Raw genomic sequence first — 20579 nt, 5'->3', positions numbered from 1 at the left:
TTGAAAGTTTAAACTCTCATGTCGAGGAGAGGTCGGCATTTTCAGTTTTCTGCCTGTCGGTTAATTAAGTTCTGCTTTTTCCATAAATACGAGAGAAACTCAAGGAAACATTTTTTTTTTTAATATTTGGAGGCATGCAGAAAGGGAATCTGTGTTTATCTCAAGACCTTTTTGGAATTCAGGAACTCACACAGTTTGTTTATTAATGGAAAAAGTCGAGATATACTGTAAAAAAACATTTTTTAATAATAAATGTTGTAATTGAAGGATTGTCAAGTAAATATTAAAATAATTTATTGGCATGTATTAACGGAAATGCACTTGATTAATGTCTTATCAGAAAGAGTGAGCACCTTTGCAAAAGCAGACATCTCAGCACTTTGTTTGTGTGGACGAGAGACGACACCAGCAGTTATCTATAAGAGGCAATTGTTGCTGCTTATCAGTCTGGGAAAGGCGCTAGGCCGGTCTCCAAGAGTTTGGAGTCCATCATTCCATGGTGAGAAATACAAGCAGGGTAAAAAAAAAACACAAGACTACTGCCGGCTTTCTCAGAAGTGGAGGTAACAAGGAGTTCAGGCCAAGGTCAGACTGTGCAGTGCTCAGAGAAATTGCAAAAAAAATAAAAATCAAACCCTAGAGTTGCTTCCAAGACTTCCAGCTAGCATGTAAAAGGTTAAAGTTCAGAGCAGTACAAATTGAAAAAGGCGGTGTGGCTTGAGTTGTGGTGGTCGGCTTAAGAAAACCTTTCCGCTCCGAATGTTTTTTAATGTAAGGTTGTTTGTCTAGGATCTAACCACTGGGCAACAAAAGAGTCATGCAACAGACCAATGCACAGCTTTGTATCCAGCAGAGCTGTTGAACAAGCAAAAGAAATCCAGGTGCTGCAATATTTTAGTTTATGTTCAGATCCTTTTGCTGAGAAATGGGAGGAGACTTTAGAGAGAAGGACACACATAGAAACCTGCAAATTTCAATTCAATCAGAATAATCAGAAAAAAGCGCATAAAACATCTGCCCTCCTTTGTGAGAACCAAGTGAATATTCAAAGATATTACTACTAAGATGTAGTCAGGTGGCAGAGGAATTAAAAGTATTGTTCTAATGTAATGTAGCTAAAGGTCACATTAAAATCTAACTTATGAAGATGGAATTTTTCATTTAAACAAAGATATTGTGCTTAAAACATCTTGTTTTTCACTTAATTATTTAATATGTGCATTTTGTAAAAGACCACTGATAATTATTTCACAAACTCCACTTGTATTTAAAACAATCAAATGGGACTCATACAGAAAATGTTTGAACAAATTTACAACAAGACAAAGTGAAATAAAAAAAAATACATTATAGTAGTTTACTCAGTTGAAGTGATGACCTATTCCTCCTGGTGGATTAATGATTAAATGGATGGATGGATAGATGGATGGAAGGATGGATGGACAGATGGATGGATGGACACATGAATGGATGGACAGATGAATGGTTGGATGGATACATGGACGGATGGATGGACGGATGGATGTAGGGAAAGATGGAAAGATGCATTGATGGATGATGGAAAGATGGATGCATGGACGGACGGATGGATGGATGGATGAATGGATGAATGGATGGATGGATGGATGGATGGATGGATGGGTGGATGGATGGATGGATGGGTGGATGGATGGATAGATACAGTAGTTTGCTTTTCAATGCAAAAATCAAACCAAAGTAACTTGATAAAGTTGTCAGTAATTAAAATATTCGAATAATCAATTATAATATTAACAAAAATAAAATAGTGGAAGTTAATAAAGTCATTTTAGGCAGTAATCATGTTTTTTTATGTGCCTAGCTCTAAAGTGTAAGGGACACTAGATCTGTGTCAGCCGCTGGATGTGAGGCAAAAAGGATTATGGGAGTTTGTACCTTCAAAGAACCAGCCTCAAGTCAGGGGGGAAAAGGCCATTTCATTTTTAATAATACCGCCATTTAAGTTAGACCTTGAAACTACAAGGAGAATGGTTCAGTGTGCAAAACGAGTTCAAATGAAGCGTGATGGTTTGGTACATTTTTACAGCAGTGGATGGTGTGACTGAGGAGCTCCGTGTAAGGAGAGATTTTTCAGTGTCAAAAACTGTTAAGAAAAGAGAAAAAGTGAGTTTACTGAAAATATGTGCAGATTTTGTTGTATATGTTCATGAAGCTCTAGAGACAGAACAGATCTCATCGCTAGGAGTTGGGTAAAACATAGCTGGTGAAATAAACAAGCTGAGCTTTGAGTTATTTTGCTGTTTCCTCATGTCCTGTGCTCCTCTCAGCATGTCCCAAAGTCAGCTAAAAAAAACTAGCTGTATGTCAGCAGTAAGAACGGATGGGCTGTGTTTGCGTTTGCTCTGTGAAATCATTTGCTTCCGCCAAGCCCAGACTTTTGTCTTTCGTCTGCCCCTGCATTAAAATCCAATCCCAGTTAATTCTGCAATTAACCAGAGATACTGTAATCAGTTCTGGCACAGATTGGAAGTCTGTTTGCGATGATTGTTTTTCCTGTTGCTGAGTGTCAATCAAATGGGAGTTAAATGATTGCATCTAACAAAGAGTTCTTATGCATGTGCTGAGGCATTCTCCGAGGAAGCACATTTGGAATGAAACAAATGAACTTAGAATTTGTGCAATAGAAATGAAAATAGGAAATTAGAACTATATTTCCCTCCAGCCATTTGCTAAGACTACAGTCACAAATACAACTGCCATTCTGCGATGGGGAAAAATCTTCAAGATTTCATGCCAACGAACAATTTTTATGAAAATCGTTGGCATGGTCATGAATGTAGACAGGTACTCAGGCAGCCATCATCGTGCAGAATGGCCCATTTTTTGTACACCCCAGGCTACCGGGTGGCTGGTTGCCGGTGGTTTTGATATGGACTACGACCATCCGGAGACACTAACACATCATCAAATCAGAGCTGCTACCGGTATAGATACCATATGTGTTTGCCCTGGTACTGATTTTGGCCAACTAGTGATGAGGTAACATTACAGCACGTGTCAAAGGCCCGGGGGCCGGTTCGGGCCTTGACTTTGACACATGTGTGGAGGGCCGAATACAACTATCCCATGGGCTACAACCGGTCGCCCAATTTCGTAATCTCCATCTGTCACTGGACTACCACCGCCCAACCTTGAAATGTGCCGAGCGTCTACCGACCGATGTCAACTTTCACAGAAATATCGTCTGTAAAATTATAACATTTTCTTAAAATCCCTTTGACGATCGCACAGCGTGTAAAAATGGGACTGCCGATTACAAATGCTGTAACTTTGTCACAAACGGGTAGACAGCTGGTTTTACATGCAGCAGGTTTATTAGTTCAGACAGGAAGTAAGTGCAGCTAAAAGTCCACAAAGCTAAATCAGGGTTAGACAGACAGAGGTCAACCATGGGCATGAGATCATCCAAGAAGAGACTAAAGTAGTCGGAGTCCAGGCGAGGGTCAGGGCGGGCGGCAAGCAGTCAGAGATAAAGCAGGGTCAGTAATGCAGGTAGCGTGGCACGAATAATACTTCGCACTGAGTGAGGCTCTGTGTAGTACTTAAGTGTCCTGTGGGTGATTGGCAAATAAGAAAAAGCTGAGCAGCATCCAGGAATTGTGTGCTGGGGTTGCTGGGAGATGTAGTGCAGTCAGTACTCTGGAGATGGGGAGACAGAGTGCTGACTCCTGACACACACGGCCACCTGCTGAATTTGCTGAAAAACATAAATTTTTGGATACATGACCATAGTTTTAGTCCTGTGCCGGATCATCATCATTTCTTGAGCCTTTTGCTGTTATCTTAATGTGAAGACTGGAATCCCCCATGACAGGTGATCAGTAAAAAGGTAACTTGAAAAACAAAAATTCATTCATGTAGAGAATAAAAACAAAACTCATAGATACAATCTAGTAGTGCCCATGTAAAGGGAGTGAGACAATTGTATCATATATCGAACAGCTTGAAAAGGAAGAGGTGTAGCATTGCAAAGCATTTAATATGATCTACTTTTATTTATCGATAAATGCAAATTGATTCAATTTTATTATATTATGTAACAGGATATAAGGAACTTCCACTCAAATAAAATGTATCGTACAGGATAAAGTGTCTAAAACTACCTTTGCCAGGTTATAATCTTCTCCTCACCAGTGACTTAGCCTGCAGTGGGAGCTCAAAATAAAGCAATGCACCATTCGTCCACCCATTTATCTCTCCCCTTTCAGTCTCCCTTTCTGATCTGTTGTGTTTGAGTACCAGAGGTCATAAGCTCTGGACGTGGCAGAGGTCCCAGCCAGGCTGTGCTGACTGAGGGGATGTGGAGCCTGACTTTGGGGCAGTGGGAAAGATCCCGGGCTGTCTTGTTTGTATGTCTGTCCGTCTCACTGGCTATGCTATAATGAGATTGCAGGGCTCTGTAAGGCGGATTTACTGGAGCACAACTCCCCCTAGGGCCTTTTCATAGAAATTGGTTCCTCCATATTTCACCACAGCTCTTCACTCTTCTTTTTTTTGTCAAATGTGACTATCTTTCCCTCACACACATACACTCTCTTTGTGTCTAAACCTCAACTGTTAGCTTTCATTTTTTGGTTAATTGTGACACGCTTCATTCCTCTCTTTCATTGGGTAAAGTCTGAAACTAGCCACAAAGCATGGAGCTCTGCCAAATGAGGCTAAAACAAGACGACGCCATTCAAGAGAAAAACAGGCGGAGGATGCAGCAATTCCACAAGTCCTTTCTACATTTATCTCATCTTCAGGATTGTTCTGTTGGCATCTCTAACGTGAGTGTGGAATCTCACAGAGAGGCTGAATGACGCGCAACAAAATGTTTGCTAAGCTAACACGGGTTCACAGGTTTTGGCTCGTCTGCAAGTCACCTTGTCAAAAGTATAGAGCCAAGGCTAAAAGCCTATCAGAATGTTCATAGTGTTTGTGCAAATCTGCGATAGAGAGCCTGTTGTTTTGCATAGTTGACGTTTACACAAACAACGGCCCAGCTGTGCACACCAAAAACGAGGCTAATCCAAATGTGAGCAATCAAGGCCGGCTTATTTAAGGAGCACTTTGTCATTGGTTCCACTGCAACCCCCCATTCAGGACCATAAACGAGAAGAAAAGTGGTGGGAAATGATCATTTAATGGTCAGTTTTACCCCCAAATCTAGTATTTCTGGCAAAAACAAGTACAGCGGCCTTTATGACGCCCACGCCATGTACGGTGGAGTCTATTTTTGGAGGTAATTAAACAGATTATTTTCGCCTTTTGCTGCATAATCAAAACAGTGTTCACACCCTCAGTGCCAAAGTTAGAAAGCTGACCGCATTCAGTCACTGTGCATTAAATCAAGAACTATAGGGTCAAAATTTCCCCACTTTATCTGCCTGAGCTCTTTCTTTTACCCTTGTGCTATCCTTGATGTTAGGAGTGGGGACATCTGGACCCCACAAGACAGTGCGTTGAACTTTTTTTCAATGATTTTGGATTTTCACTGTCGTCCATGGCAGACATGAAATCCTGTCAATGTTTCATGGGATGGATAACACGTCTATATGAGGCTTGGGTCATCTGGACCCCATAAGATATCACAAGAGGTAACAGCAGAGATATCCCCAGTGATACGCTCTTTGACATACTATACTTTCACAACCGTTCACACAATCTACCTGAATGTAAGCAGAGAAAATCTGATTTTCTTATCAACTTTACACCAATGTGCAACACATTACTAAAGTGTTCCTTAATGATGCAAATACACTTTTATTCCATGACCGAGTCAGCTGATTTACACTGATTGCTTTAGCAATCACTTTTGTAAAGTGTATCATAGCAGCACAAAACTGCTCTTCTCCTTATGACTTTAATTACCTAAAACAGGGGTGTCAAACTATGGCCCGCGGGCCATATCCAGCCCGCCACATGGTTTAATGTGGCCCAGTTATGAAGAAAAATATATATAAGAATTTTCAAAAAAGAAAGCAAGTTTCTAGCCCATTCCTGTGTCAAGATATGTTTTTTAAAGAAAACCTGCAATGCGCAGTTCTACCACTAGGGGAAGCAAAGGAAACTCAAGAGATCAAGAAATAAACACGATGAAGGCCAAACCATGCCGATTTTTGGGAGAGAAACGGAGATTAATGGCAAAATGTTGGCAGATTTAATTTAGTTTAATTATTCATTGATTAACACATTTATATTTAAGAAAGGGTATTTCTTTTTTCCCGTAGCCCCTCTTGAGATTACTATTGGGATTGCTTTAATGTCAGATGTAAAACATTTAGTCTGCATAAAACTGAATAAACATCTTTTTTTTTTTTAGTGAAATCCATTTTATTTGAAATGCATCGGACTCTGTGAATGAAAGTGTAATAATAAGTGATTAGACTTCTAGGTAGTTTAAAGCATTTTTTCCAACTAAGATAAAACAAGACAAAAACAAAGCTACTGAGAACAAGTTGACCACAGATTATTTTGCTATTTTGTTACTGGTCCGGCCCACTTGAGATCAGATGGGTTGAATGCGGCCCCCAAACCAAAATGATTCTGACCTAAACGGTTGTAGTTGAATGTTTAGGCTCCTGTGTAATTCAAAGTCAGAAATCAAGTGAAATCAGCACTGAATTGGAGATTTAGTCAACAAGAAAACAGAGACTTTAGTGCCACGTTGTAGCTGACGACAAAGCTCTTCAAAGAAGCTGAAGACAGTTCAAGAAAACCTCAGCAGACCATTCTATCATCATTCATTCACACTGTGTAGCTGATACAGTCTGAGGTGCTGCTGTCTTTAGTATTTTAAACACCTTAAAGTCTTCTTCTCTTTTACTAACACTCACACCAATGTTGGTGGGCAGCCTGAAAGATGAATGACCCTGAAAATGCAGTATAAAAAAATCATGAGCAGGAATACCTTCAGGGCTCAAGAGTTCTTGGCCCTCATTTTTGTGCCGAGTAATGGTTTGGAGTAGAAGTTCATATGTTGGCAATCATGATCCGACATAAAAACATTCAGCAACGCAGGTTGATTGAAGACCTGGAGCTGGAAACCTGGGTCTAAACTCACAAAACGTACCCAAGTCACCAGATTTTATCAGAAGAAGTTTTCTTTTTTGGAAAAGAAGCAGTTCTTCAAACTCTTTTCCTTTGTGTCCTGTGTCAGCCCCACCTCGCTGGTTTCCCAGTGCAGAGTTGACATTTTCATTGGCCCAAAGATCACTGTAGGGTCAGACCGTTGGCTCCTATGGGGTGGAGCGGTGGACCAAAGCCCAGAGAGAACTGGCCTCTTGTGGAACATTTGACAGCTTGTGTTTGCGTCTGCTGCATACAAAGGCATTCTGTCAGTCCGTCTCTCAGCACAAAGTGACACCACTGCATGCAGTGAAGGTCAGATTGTTTTCTGGAGGTCCTGATGAGAAGAAGCGTCCTCATCACAAGAACAATATTAAGGCAGTCTCAACATTTCACTTTAAATGAGCATCTGCCAAGATAAATGAGTTTTAGTTGGAGCAGTCAAAGCTCCCTTGAGCTATCGGCTGAGCCGCCAATTAAATTAGCGCCTAATGCTTTTATTAAATGTAGCAGAGCCAAAAAAATATGTCACCAATAAACGCAGAACATCAATAGATTTCTGCTCCTTTGCTTATCAGGTGGAGGACGTCTAATATCTGAAACCAATGCTATTGTGAATACAACAAACGCACAAACACATCTCCCACAAAACCAACACAACCTCACAACTCGCCACATATTGACCTTACCATTAAATCACTGGTCCCAATCTCTGGGCCGCAAACCAGAACCAGTCCAGTACCGGGACGTGGAGCGCACCAGTACCCTAACCCTGGTACCAGCATGGTACCAAACCCAAACCGGTATCAGTACGGGGTTAGGGTACCAGCTCTGGCTTTGGGTACCAGATGCGGTACCAGGTCTGGTACCATGCCCGGTACCGTGTCCGGTGCTGGGTTAAATCATGGGCTCCCAACCTCCTGGCAGCTGTTCATAAAATCAAAGCACCGGACGGTACCAGACACGAACCGGCGCTAGTACCCAAACCCAGTATCGGATGCGGTACCGGACATGGCACCAGACCAGGTTAGGGTCTGGTACCATGTCTGGTAGCATCTGGTCCCCTAACCACACGTCCTGGCTTAGGGTAACGCTACTGGGTTTGGATACTGGTACCGTCCGGTACCTAACCTAGCACTGGACCCTGGTACCAGACCCAAAACGGTACCGGGTTAGGATACCGTGCGGAGTATCCAAACCTAACCAGGTCTGGTACCGTATCTGGTACCCAAACCCTGGGTTTGGGCACTGGTTCCGGTATCCAAACCTGGCATCATTCATGGTGATGGCTGTTCCCATCAAATTACGCGTCCCCAACCTCTGAGCCGCGAACTGGAACGGAACTGTATCCTGGTACTGGGTTTTGGTACCGGTACGCCAACCCGGAACCGGTTCTGGTCTGGTACCGTACTGTTTCTGGTTCAGAGCCCGATGTTGATTCTGGTGTGGTACCGTGTCCAGTTCCATGTCTTGTACAGCGTCCGGTGCTGGGTTAGGGTACCAGTATCGGGTACCAGTACCATGTCCTGAGGGTTCTGGACCTTTAATTTTGCAAGCAGTCAGCACATCAAAAAAACGATGAATTAGGGACACCAAAACGGCAGTTTTTGACGCTGAGAGGTCCTTAACCAAACGTCAGTATGTGACGATGTATGTGAATGTTTTACAAAACCATTCTTAACACCTTCTGGTAATTCTTCTCAAACCTTCAAGGCTGTCCGACGTCCTCCAACAAATCAGCTGTGTTGGTTCTGGCATTGCCAGTCTGCCCACGATCCAAAGCCGCTTTTTATTCACTATTGCTGCAACAAAGTTTCCCTGACAGATCTCTGGTGCAGCTGTCATTATGGTGGCTCCTGTAGACAAGCATGTCATTAAATCTTTTTTCTGACATTCCACGTCTGTTTTTAGTAGAAGGTGTGTTTGCTGCCAACCAGAACTCCACAAACTTTTCAGAAGTTTGTCTGTTCTCTGTGATATGAGTTATCTGAGCACGTGTCAGGCTCGGTCATATGTTATTGTTTCCCGTCACTATCTCTTCTGTCAAGCTTTTGCCTTGTAAACAGAAATTCTGTCCCTTCTCATTCTCGGGTCGAGCCTCTGCCTCGCTCTGATTTGTCACTCATTCTTTGACTCCTTATCTCTGTTTTTCTCTCTCCTCTAGTCCTATCCAGTCTGCTGTCAGCGCGGGCTCAGACGGAGATGAAGAAGGTGGTTGGGGACAACGCCACGTTACCCTGCCACCACCAGTTCCCATCGTCCAGCTCGCTTGACATCGAGTGGCTGTTGCAGAAACCAAATTCCAAACAGAAAGTGGTGAGATTATCTTCTGTCCATGTTGATCTAAACCTTCTCACTTTGGATTAGCTGGTTTGGTTCGCTCTCAATTCAACTCAGACTGACTAAAATATAATCAGAATCAGTGACAATTTATGTTAAGCTCAAATTTACATTATATTAAAGTTGAAATAGAAACAACGTCTACGTTTGTGAATCCAAATGTGTATAATATTCTTAGAAATACATAAAAAAGTAAGTCAGTACTCGATACACATTTTTAATTCTATATTTCAATCAGAATTCTGGAGGTTTTATTGGAGAAGTAAGAATATTTTTAAATAATAAAACATTTTTTAATACAATTTTAAAGAGAGATCTCTCTATATTGACAGTTTGGCATCTTCCTTAAAGCTCTATGAATGCCTCAGTGTGTACCTCTATAACCATAATATTCTTTGCATTCTGATGCAAATGAGTTTGAATAAAAGCTTTTTATTCCCCAAATGGAGAATTTTCTTTATAATGGACCATGAAACAAGATCCGACTGTTTCTAAGAGGAGAAAAGGTTCTTATTTTTCTATTTGGAAACCGCTCATGAGATGAGAAGAGAGAGATGCACTGAAGGGAACGAAGGAGAAAGCAGGGATGGAAGTAAAAAATATATTTTTTAAAAAGTAGATTATGCTTTGATAATTTTTAAGGGCCACTCTGCCACATTGTGATGAATATTTAAAAGGAAGATAACATTGAATGCACCATTAATTAAAATCAAACATCTAAAAGTTTGATTAGGAAAGACAGTGTGCCTGTAGCCAAATGAATAAATCATCCTTGTGTTCTGCTGGGAGGCCATGCTCAGAAGAACAAAGCAACATGTCAACATCCAGCTTTCTGACAAATATTAGGGCAACATATGATGGAGACACCATCAGCTGATGGTGATGACCCCGAGGTCAGAACTCTTAAAGCAGGTTTTTGGTAACAGAAAAGCAGTGAGGACATGAGTATTCATGAATCATAAGAGGTTCTGTGAGGATTCTGTGCTCGGGTGTTTGTGGTGTTTGGTCTCACTAGGTTCAGGTTAATCATCCACAGCTGTCTTCATTTAGTTCATCAACCTCAGTGGATTTAAGTGTCTGGTTTTTGGTTCATCTGCTCTGTTCTGTCACTATTTATAGGTCTCCGTGTTTTTTTTCATGTTTTAGTTCATTTATTAAATGTTCAGTTTCTGTCACCAAACTCATTCTCCTGCATTTTAGGTCCTGACAGGGTCATCGTCTTAACACAATTTTCAATTATGTTTCCCTTTTATAGTGAGCAGCGCCACTAGAGCTGAAAAAAAAATATTATTTTAATAGTCGACTAATCGCCAATTATTTTTTTCCAATTAGTCGACTAATCGGTTCAGGCGTAAACTGAATGTAAGGCACCTATCTTAACCCTCATTAACTTTAAAGGGTGACCAAACAGGGAAGTTGGAGGCTGACTCCACCCACAGCTGAAATTTGAAGATCCAGTCAGAGGGGTGGAGCTTAGGGGCAGGACTGTTATCATTACTGGAGCTGCAGGTCATGATGTTAGATTTCTGAAAGTTATATGGTTTGACCAATTACAAAATTCAAATGTAATACCTCAATTCAACCTTTAGGGGGCAGCACACAGACGGTTTTTAAGAATTAAACAATGTTATTTAAATTTTTTTTTTTAAATGGCAAAAACCAACAGACAGCACTTTTAAAGCCTAATTTATAGACAAAACAATTTGATGTAGGGTTTGGTTACCCTTTAAACTAACAAAAAATAAAGACAATTGAGATGATAGTTTATTCAACCTTTATTATTATCATTAGTTTCTGGCATTAAAACACGTTTTAAATGAAATGAGGTCGGCATCTGAAACAATAGAAATACTTTTCACTGAAGATAAAAGTTTTCGTGATTTTATAATTTTCTTTAACTTATTTTTGGGTGAATTTGATCATTTTAAAGACTAGAATGAAGCAGAAAAGAAATACAGAAAAGAATCTAAAAAGGAAGAAATAAAACACCGCGGAGAAATTAAACTATTTAGACTTTATTTTTTTTGTATAAACTTTTGCTTTATCCTGGACAAAAACAAGCAATAAGACAAGAACTTTTCCTCTAAAATGATGATTTTTTTTTTCTCTTATGACGATCACCTTTCTTAAGAAGGAGCCAGAGCGGAGCGCGGTTTGTCCACGGTTCGCCCAATGGGGTTAGTGGTTTGTGCAGTAAAAATATAACAAGACTGAAGTTCTAATAATTTACTTAATATGCATATTTTTCTTAAATGACCATGTGTGAGCAGAATAAAATGCTCCTCCAGGTGTGCAATAACACAGAAGTAAACATCTGTCGCAAAAAATGAGATTAATGCAATTAAGAAAAAAACACATTAAAATGTTTGATTAATGCGGACATTTGAAAGCCCTAATTATATCCTATATTTAATTATATTTTAGAATTATTGTTATCGCTGGCAAAATAAAAAATCTCTTGATTTCAATTCAAAAGTTCACAATTCAATTTGACTTATTTTATTTACTTGTTGTTTGGTAATGAAAAAACATTTTTACAGAGCGACTAATTTAAAATGGTTAAAGGGTGACACGTTTATACAACACAGGAAATTACCTAAATATTAAAAAATCTAAACTTGATTATCTGACCTTTTTTATTTAAGTGAAAATCATTTTTTCTTTGATTCATCTTTTTTTTCTCATCCCTTTATTTTGTTTTTCTTCTAAAGTTATATTCTTTTTGGAACTTTTAAGAATAAAACAAATTTGTTTTTGTGGTTTTCGCTCCAATAATTACTCGACTGTCTCCCATTATATGGTATAAATTACACTTTATTTATTTGGGGATTTGAATCATCTGAAAAATATTTTATCATCGCTGTGAGTGCTCATCCACTCTGCAGACGTTATGTTACACACCTGAAACGTATCATCCAATCGTAAAGCTCCATCCACAGCAGGCTGAACACTCAGGTGTTACAGTCCATTTCTTTACTTTTTTTCTGATATTTTCTAAAATATTTGTTCCAATCCTTAAATCTTTTACTCGATAAACAGAGCACCTGATTTTAATTGGAACCTAAGCCGACAGCCTTTGGCCATTTTCTGAAATTCTTTGCCTTCATAAGCATTACCGGCGTCTCCACATAAGCATGGATGCGCCCAGACATACCCAGAGGCATGAGCACACATGCTGCTGAGGTGCAGTCTGCACCTACATATCTGTGAGTAATGGATTTTTACAACTAAAGAGAAGAAAAGTGCCCACCGGCAAAAACTTTTCAAACATGCCGGCTTTATTTAGACTCCCGCTCGGTGTCGTTCCTGTCTGCTGGTAGCATTGCACAGGAATTGAAACCCGCATGAATCCGTACCGGAGTGCAGATTTCCACTAAGAAGCCGGCGTGTTGGTGTGATGCTCTCGTATACGTGTAAGTGGCCAGTCATCACCTGTGATCGCAGCAGGTGCCCTTGTTTCTGAGACTCTGATGTGGTGTGGCACCAGCATTTAGCAGCCCCCCCTCTGCAGGCCTTCACTTGCCCTGAGTAATAGGCCACTGTGACAGCTGTGTTTGTTTGTGTTTGTGGATGGGAGGGAGCGGCTCACACACCGCCACACTAGGACGAGCCATAACCAAAGAAACGCATCATAAACGTAGCTGATGAAGGCGTTTAAATGAAGATTTATATACATTTTACATGCTTAAAAAGCCCCAGTCAAGAAGAGCAGAATTATTTAAAATGAAAGGCACTTAGAAACTCAAAGTCATGACATTTTTTACCCAGACTCTTTCCTAACAGAATTAATTTTTAATTTAAATATTATCCATCCTAAAATATTGAAATTTTAATTTAGTACGCTTTAAATATCTGGCCTTTAATTTCTTTTTACTAACTAGACATAACCATTTGTATGACATTTGATACAGGCATATCTGAGATATTATGGAGAGAAATAATTTTCGCCCCATTTGTGTGTTTCTAATTCTTGATTTAGGATTTGTGCGTGCACAGGGCTGGGTTGATAAAATTGATTAATCGCTTTAAAAATAAAAAAAAACAATCGATTCATAACAATATAAATCGATTTAGCACATAAGGCTAAAGTCTGCTAGCTTGATGCTAACGTTTAATGGGATTTCCCATAGGATGGCTAATGCTAATGCTCGGTCGACCTAAACATATAATTGCTGACTAAATTAATCATTTTTTTCAATTTTTCAAATTCTTAAAGAAATGTTTTTTAAAGTAACCATTTGTGGTCTAAAAGACCGTTTCTTGCTCATACTCTTGGAAGTCAAATTGAATCATTTCTGGGAATTATTGATAACCAGCCCAATGCATGCATAATTCTTGATTTAAAACTCATTCATTCATTCATTTTCTTGACCGCTTCGTCCCTTTCGGGGCCGCGGGGGTGCTGGAGCCTAACCCGGATACTGATGGGCGAAGGCGGGGTTCACCCTGGACAGGTCGCCAGTCTGTCACAGGGCGATTTGAAACTCACACAATATATTTTGTTCATAAGTGCAAAAAATGGTTACATTTAAAAAATAAATAAATAAATAAAATAATAATAATAACATGTTCACATGCACAAATTAAAATTACAACAGCTTGAAACTAAATAATGCTACTACTAAGTTTGCGGACCAGAACTCCCCGCTCTGGAGTGGAGCGTAGGGCTGATCAGCTGCAGGGTCACCGCAGTCCTGAGGCAGCGATCAGAATAGAGAACTTTTAGTATCGAGTGTTTTAAAATGACATATTTTTACTGTTTTTTATTATTTATTGACCATTTCTGTTTGACAAGATGGGAAAATGTCGAGTTTTCACCATATTTTGTTCACAATCTATGTTTAAACAGTTGATCATGTTCCCCCAACCTCCGGGCTCCGAATCAGAACTGGTCCAGTCCCGGGGCATGGAGCGCACCGGGACCATACCCTAACCTGGTACCGTTTTGGGTCCAATACCCCATCTGGTACCGCGTCCGGCATTGTGTCCGGTACAGCGTTCAGTGCTGGCTTAGGGTACATGTCAAGACATGTCACATGATCATATTTTTGTACCAGTACTTTAAATTAACATCACTGTGAGCAAAAACTTACCAAATCAAACAATGGATTATAATTGATATTATTTATATTTTAATAAACTAATTATTTTGCAGTACAGTTTTTATCAAAGGGCTTAAAAAACATTCAACAAGAGATTTTTCTGTCAATTCTTTCCTGTTGTTGGCTTTACAGGGTTAAACGTGGTGACAGAACAGGCCCCAAATGCTAAGACTTGTGTCGGTTTATGCTAAATAAGCAGACTTTTGGCAGTCTTACAGAAACAACAGCGTTGCATCAAGAGATAAAAGAACTTGACATTTGAAAATACAGCAAATTAATTCCTCTACTGATTTGCATAGTGGCCTTTAAGGCAGTGTGGTGGTTAGCAGTGTCGCCGACAGCATGACGGTTCGCAGTCTTGGATGAAGCGTTTGTGTGAGTTTGCATGTTCTCCGTGGGCCTGCAGAAGTTTGCCCTCAGGTTGTCTGGCTTCCTCCCAAAGTCCAAGAGCAGCAGTTGGTTTTAGACGTGAGCGTGTGACAGACAGGTGTGCTCATCTCAACTACACTTGACAGACTTTGAAATGCAGCACTACTGTCTCCAGACAAATTGCTTATTCCGGTCAAACACATTTACTTCTTTTTTTTTTTTCTACCGGCTTCATGAAATAGTAAGTTAACAAACACAAAAATAGTTTCCATGCAAGCTGTAAAACAGGCCAAGCAAAAGAATCTATTTAAAAAGCCGATGTTGCAAAAACGCTGGCTTTCCTGTTTCTGTGTGGCCTGTTATTTTGTGTGAACACCGCATTGGTGCCACCGGGGGTATTTGAATCTTTTATCAGCACCAGAATAGATTTTTCTATCCTTTTCTCCAACCAGTTTGACAGCTCTGCCTGTGCAAAAAAAAAAAACCAAGAGGAGACAATGCTCACATATAATCTGCTAAATGAACCCTGTCAGGATAGCTGCATTCATTTGGAAAATATTATTTCACAGTGTTCATTATAAAGTCATTGTTAACATTGCTACTCACACTCTAAGATTTTTTTTTTTTTTTTTTTACCAGTCAGTGAGGGACTCAGTAGAAACCTCTTGGCTGTGCATAAACCATCTTTAAAGTTATGTAATTTTAAATGTTCCTGGCAGTCAACCAGTCCAACATATCAAGGGTATTGCTGCTAAGACACAGAAATTAACTCAAGCAAATGTGCTGCTCAAGTCTCCTGAAAATTTTATTCGGGGAATTGGTTGCTTTAATAAGATGAATATTAAAACTGGAAGCAGTTTAAATACAAGAATGAGAGAAATGAGGAGCGGAACACTAAAAAGGCTCTAAGATGTTTATTTGAATTTAATGTATTTATTGAATAAGGGCAGATATAAAAACTAGGGCTGTTAATGTTGACATAGATAATTTGTTCATGTATATTAATGACCTCAGGCGTCCTGCTGTACAGCTGTGAGATCAGCGTATTCAAATTTTGTCTAAATAAACTTAAACTTTTTTAATATTCTGTTATTGAGATTTTCTTAAATCAAAGAAATAATATGACATTTATTTTTAGTTTTTGCACAAAAACAATCTTTTATTTAAATTAATAAGGCGAAGAACCAATTTAAATCTGACGGCTGTGATGCTGCAGGCGCAGTGAACCCGATAAGGTGGGCGGAGCTAAACGGAGCTGTCCCCCGTTACAGTTCCAAAGAGGAAATCAACTATTATTTTATTTTGGGATGGGGACCTACATGAATTTTCCACAATAACAAGCACCAGTGTTGTCTGAAAATTGAGTAAACTCTGCGATCCGCAAAAGTCCCGCCCACCAACGCCACGGGATGTGAGCCATTCAGAATGGAGAGACACGCCCCCACCTTCTTGTTTTTTGTGCCTTTTTTTTTTTTTTTTTGCCTTGTGTGACTTTAGTCTAGATTTTTTAGTATTTTTATTCAAAAACATGTTGATTAGTTTGTTAAAAAATGTGATTTTTGTTTTATAAAATTGCACCTAAAACTTTCATTCTATGTTGTAAACATTTTTGGGGGTTTCCACAGCAAAATGAAGTTTGAAACTGGTTCAAAACATAGTTGTAAAGCAGGAAACACTTTTTGTTAATTGATAACTTCACATCTGAGCCAATAGAAATTACATGTGGAGTGCCCCAAGGCTCCATCCTGGGACCACTTCTATTTAACATCTACATGCTCCCACTGGCCCAGGTTATAAAGAACAACAACATTAGTTACCATAGCTATGCAGATGACACACAGATATATATTAGACTGACACCAGGAGACCGAGGCCCTGTACAGGCTCTTGGTAAATGCATTGAGGACATTAATGACTGGATGTGTCACAACTTACTTCAATTAAACAAAAACAAAACTGAGGTTATTGTCTTTGGGGCTAAAGAAAAAAGGTTGGACGTCACTACAGAGCTTCAATCTATTCAACTAAAAACTACCAACCAGGCCAGAAACTTGAGTGTAGACTTCCAGAAAACCTTAGATCCGCTGAAACACTCTGTATTTAAATCCAGGTTAAAGACTCACCTGTTCTCAGCTGTATTTGACTAGTATGTATTCAAAAGTTTACATCCACACTGTTTGCTTGTTTTAAATTAAGGTTATTTTTACTTTCTTTTATTTTAATGATCCCACCTTTACTATTTCTCTTGATTGTTTCTTTTATTGTTTTAAATAAAGCACTTTAAATTATCTATGTACATGAAATGTGCAATACAAATGAACTTGCCTTGATCTCTCAGCCTGCATGATCATAGTGTTGCTTAAATATCAAGATAACATTGGACCGTTTATAATCATAATATAAAATGATCTGGAGGGATACAATTGCCCTGCGGTCTGAATCTATCCCCCGGGCGTTGACTTTGACACGTGTTCTAGATGGCCTAAGAGTTGGTCAAAAACTTTTTTTTCTAAAACTTTAGACATGACTGGAAGATTGGCCTTTAGTTGGAAACATCTTGTGTGTTCCCCGATTTAAAAATGGGTTTTACAAGAGCCTTTTTCTGGTCATCTGATAATTGACCGGTGCAAAGAGAAATGTTTATCATATGCATAAGAGGTTCAATCAAGGTTCAATTTCTGCAGCTGCTTCGATAAGAATATTTGAGATAAAAATGTTTCCAAAAGCTATCCGTCCTTTTTCTTATTCCGCTTTGTCTAAGTCATGGTCATAGGGTGTCTGGAGTCCACCCAGCTACCATCGGGCGAACTGTTCATTTTTAATAAATTGTGCTGTTTTCCATTTTCAGATTATAACCTTCTTCGGGGGGGAAGTGTACACTGAGGCCACAGGCAGCGAGGCCAACCGTCTGTCTTTTGCTGGGGAGTATCTGGGCGGAGACGCCTCCCTGCTGATCAGTGACCTGCTGCTGACCGACTCCGGGGAGTACTACTGTAAAGTCAAGACCGGTGGGAAGTACCACTGGAGCCAGGTCAACCTCATTGTGCTCGGTCAGTATTTGCAGACGCATCGGAAAATGCTCAGAAATACACATAATGCATGAGCACACAGGTCCAGGTCATAAAGCAAGCCATTAGCATGGGAAAAAAGTCTGCCTCTCTGACACATACAGGCGTAATCATGAGCCCATTAGCCTGGCACATTTCCTCCGTCATGCTGACTGATCTAATGACTCAGTTTGATTCAGACGGTGTGATTTGATTTCTCTTGCGCTGTTTGGATTGGTTTGTTGATGAGGTGAGACCAGAAACATGCAAGGGGGGTTGGAAGGGCACACAGCTGATTGATGAAGTCCAGGACAGAATGGAGCTGTCCTCTATGAGGCAATACATAGCATTGTGTAATTAGTAGGAGCGTGAGGAAAAAACGGATTCTGTGAAATATCGCAATCTTTCATTTGCCGATACTTATCTCGATTTAAGATGGTGCAAAATGATATTGGATTAAGCAGATATGTAGTTTAGCGTCTTACTTTTGTTTTCCACTTAAACCCCCAACTGCTAGGTGGCAGCACACCAACCCTAATTCAGCAGCTCTACACTACACCAAAACAACAATTAGGTCTCCCGAGAACCATCTGGTAGATGTTGTACATGTTGATGTGGTAGATGTTCACCATTGACTGTATAAAGACAGCTCAACCCCTCCCCCCTCATGTTCCAAACAGGAAGTACCTGCTGGCTCCAAGAAGTCAAATCCCATAGACTTCTATTGAGAAATAGACTCATTTACTCATGTTTGCCAGAATAATCACTCTTACTCTGATACATTCTTCTTAGCATCTTCTTTATAATTCAAGTTAATTCAAGTTATAAACTGACCAATCCAATGCCTCCGTAAAAGCATGTTTGATTGGCTGCTTCCCCCGAGCGGGAGGTGTGTGGACTTCTGACAAGTTCACTCGTTATTGGTGACTGGCATTATTGTCCCATAAAAACTTGGCTCAGACCGACTCGGACCAATCGCTGTTGTTAGTCTTCAAATGGGGTTGCCCATATTGCAGAAAAATCATTGAATTGGCTTTATTTCGCGAGAGTCGGAGGTATGCTTTTTTTCATGGGTGACATCACACCTCAATTTTATACACCTCGATAATAGTCTATGATGTTCACTCGTTAGCCTCATAGTTGTTGTTACAAAGCTCAATGAGACATATGCAGTACAACTTTTAACTAAGAAGTGTTACTGAAACTCTGTGCGAAGATGTGACCTAAATTACAGGTACTGAGTGAAAAAATGTGGATTTCTGTGCTTCGTGGTGAGTTTATATAAGAACAAGTGAGTTTGTAAAGATCAATGCACTGCACAGCGCTTCAGTCAGAATACAGATGTCAAAGGCAAAAAAAGTTTACCTGTACTTTACATTAAAAGATTCTAATTCAGTGACCTGAGTACATTTCCATTTCCACGTGTGTGGAAATGGAGATGGAGAGCTGCAGTTCAGACTGTCAGAAAGAATCAAATAAAAACATTGCAGCCACAATCAAACACTTCCCTTCACCCTGTGGTGCTTGCTTCAGCACACTTAAATGTTTCTGAAAAAATTTGTTGAGGTTTTTGCTTTTTTTCATTCTTAAAGCACCTGTTTCAGCACCGTTTTAAAAGTACCAGTCCAGCTAAATTCAGAAGTGTTCGAAATAAACAGCATTTTATTTTGTCAATCATTTATTCTTTCTTCTGTTTATACTGAAAAATATTTTGTTGTAAAAATCAGACAACGTTGAGCCTTGAAGAAATATTTCTTAGCAATTCACCAAGAGGTAAGCACTATGGATCTGCTTTGATAAAATCATCTTGTATATAATAGATATAGTTGCTGTTCTTAATGTTCTGATCATTAATTGATTTATCTATCTATTTTCTCCTCCCGCAGTATCCCTTTTGGGGTCACAGGGTTGCTATTGTTGGGCAAGGGAGGGTACATCCTGGACAGCCTGTTACAGGGTCCTGTCATTATATAAGATGTATTCTATGATTGAATTCATGTGAAAGATGTATTAATATTCAGAAATCAGAGGTGTCATACTCAATCGCACAAAGCGCCAAAATCCATAACCCCTTATGTTTCGGGCCGAACAGGATAAACATTTATTGAACACTCTAAAACAAAATCTTTAAAACTTTAAAACTGTAACTTTTTAACATGATTATGAACTAGATATATAGCATTACCTGCAATAATGCTAGTGTGAATGCTGTAAGCTGAATTTGACAGCTAAAGATCCTAGTGCTGATAGCTGAAGATGCTGAAATTGATAGCTAAAAACACTGAAGCTGATAGCTGAAAACGTTGAAGCATATAGCCAGCTAAAATATTGGCTAAATGCCAAATATGCCTAAAAAACAAACAAAAAACCCCCCTTAGGTTAGTGAAAACAGCTAGCTTGCATCCGAAATTCTAGCTAAACTCCGAAACAGCCTAAAAAAATATTTTAAAAAGCCTAAATTAGCCAAAAACAGCAAACATGTAGCTGAAATATTAGCTAAACTCCAAAAGAGCCTAAAAAAAACTGCTAAAATAGTCCAAAAAGATAGCAGAATGCCAATCTCGAAAACTTAAAAACCGTAACTCTTTAACATAATTCTAAATAATAAAAAGAGCAGAAATGTATTCCAGAA

The 20579-nt window shown here is 39.5% G+C and overlaps 1 protein-coding gene across 1 annotated transcript in view; it reads left to right on the top strand.

The window, feature by feature from the left end:
* clmpb (CXADR like membrane protein b) overlaps positions 1–20579 on the top strand; it is a gene marked incomplete in the record, with an annotated part of 108607 nt that overhangs the window by 68991 nt on the left and 19037 nt on the right. The window contains 2 exon segments of the mRNA XM_024281203.2: positions 9254–9405; positions 17749–17950. Coding sequence (XP_024136971.1) covers positions 9254–9405; positions 17749–17950 — 354 coding nt within the window.

This window comes from Oryzias melastigma, linkage group LG13 (genome assembly GCF_002922805.2).
Source record: "Oryzias melastigma strain HK-1 linkage group LG13, ASM292280v2, whole genome shotgun sequence".
NCBI lineage: Eukaryota > Metazoa > Chordata > Actinopteri > Beloniformes > Adrianichthyidae > Oryzias > Oryzias melastigma.
Note: the sequence above shows the minus strand (reverse complement) of the source record. Positions and strands in the feature narration are given on the sequence as shown.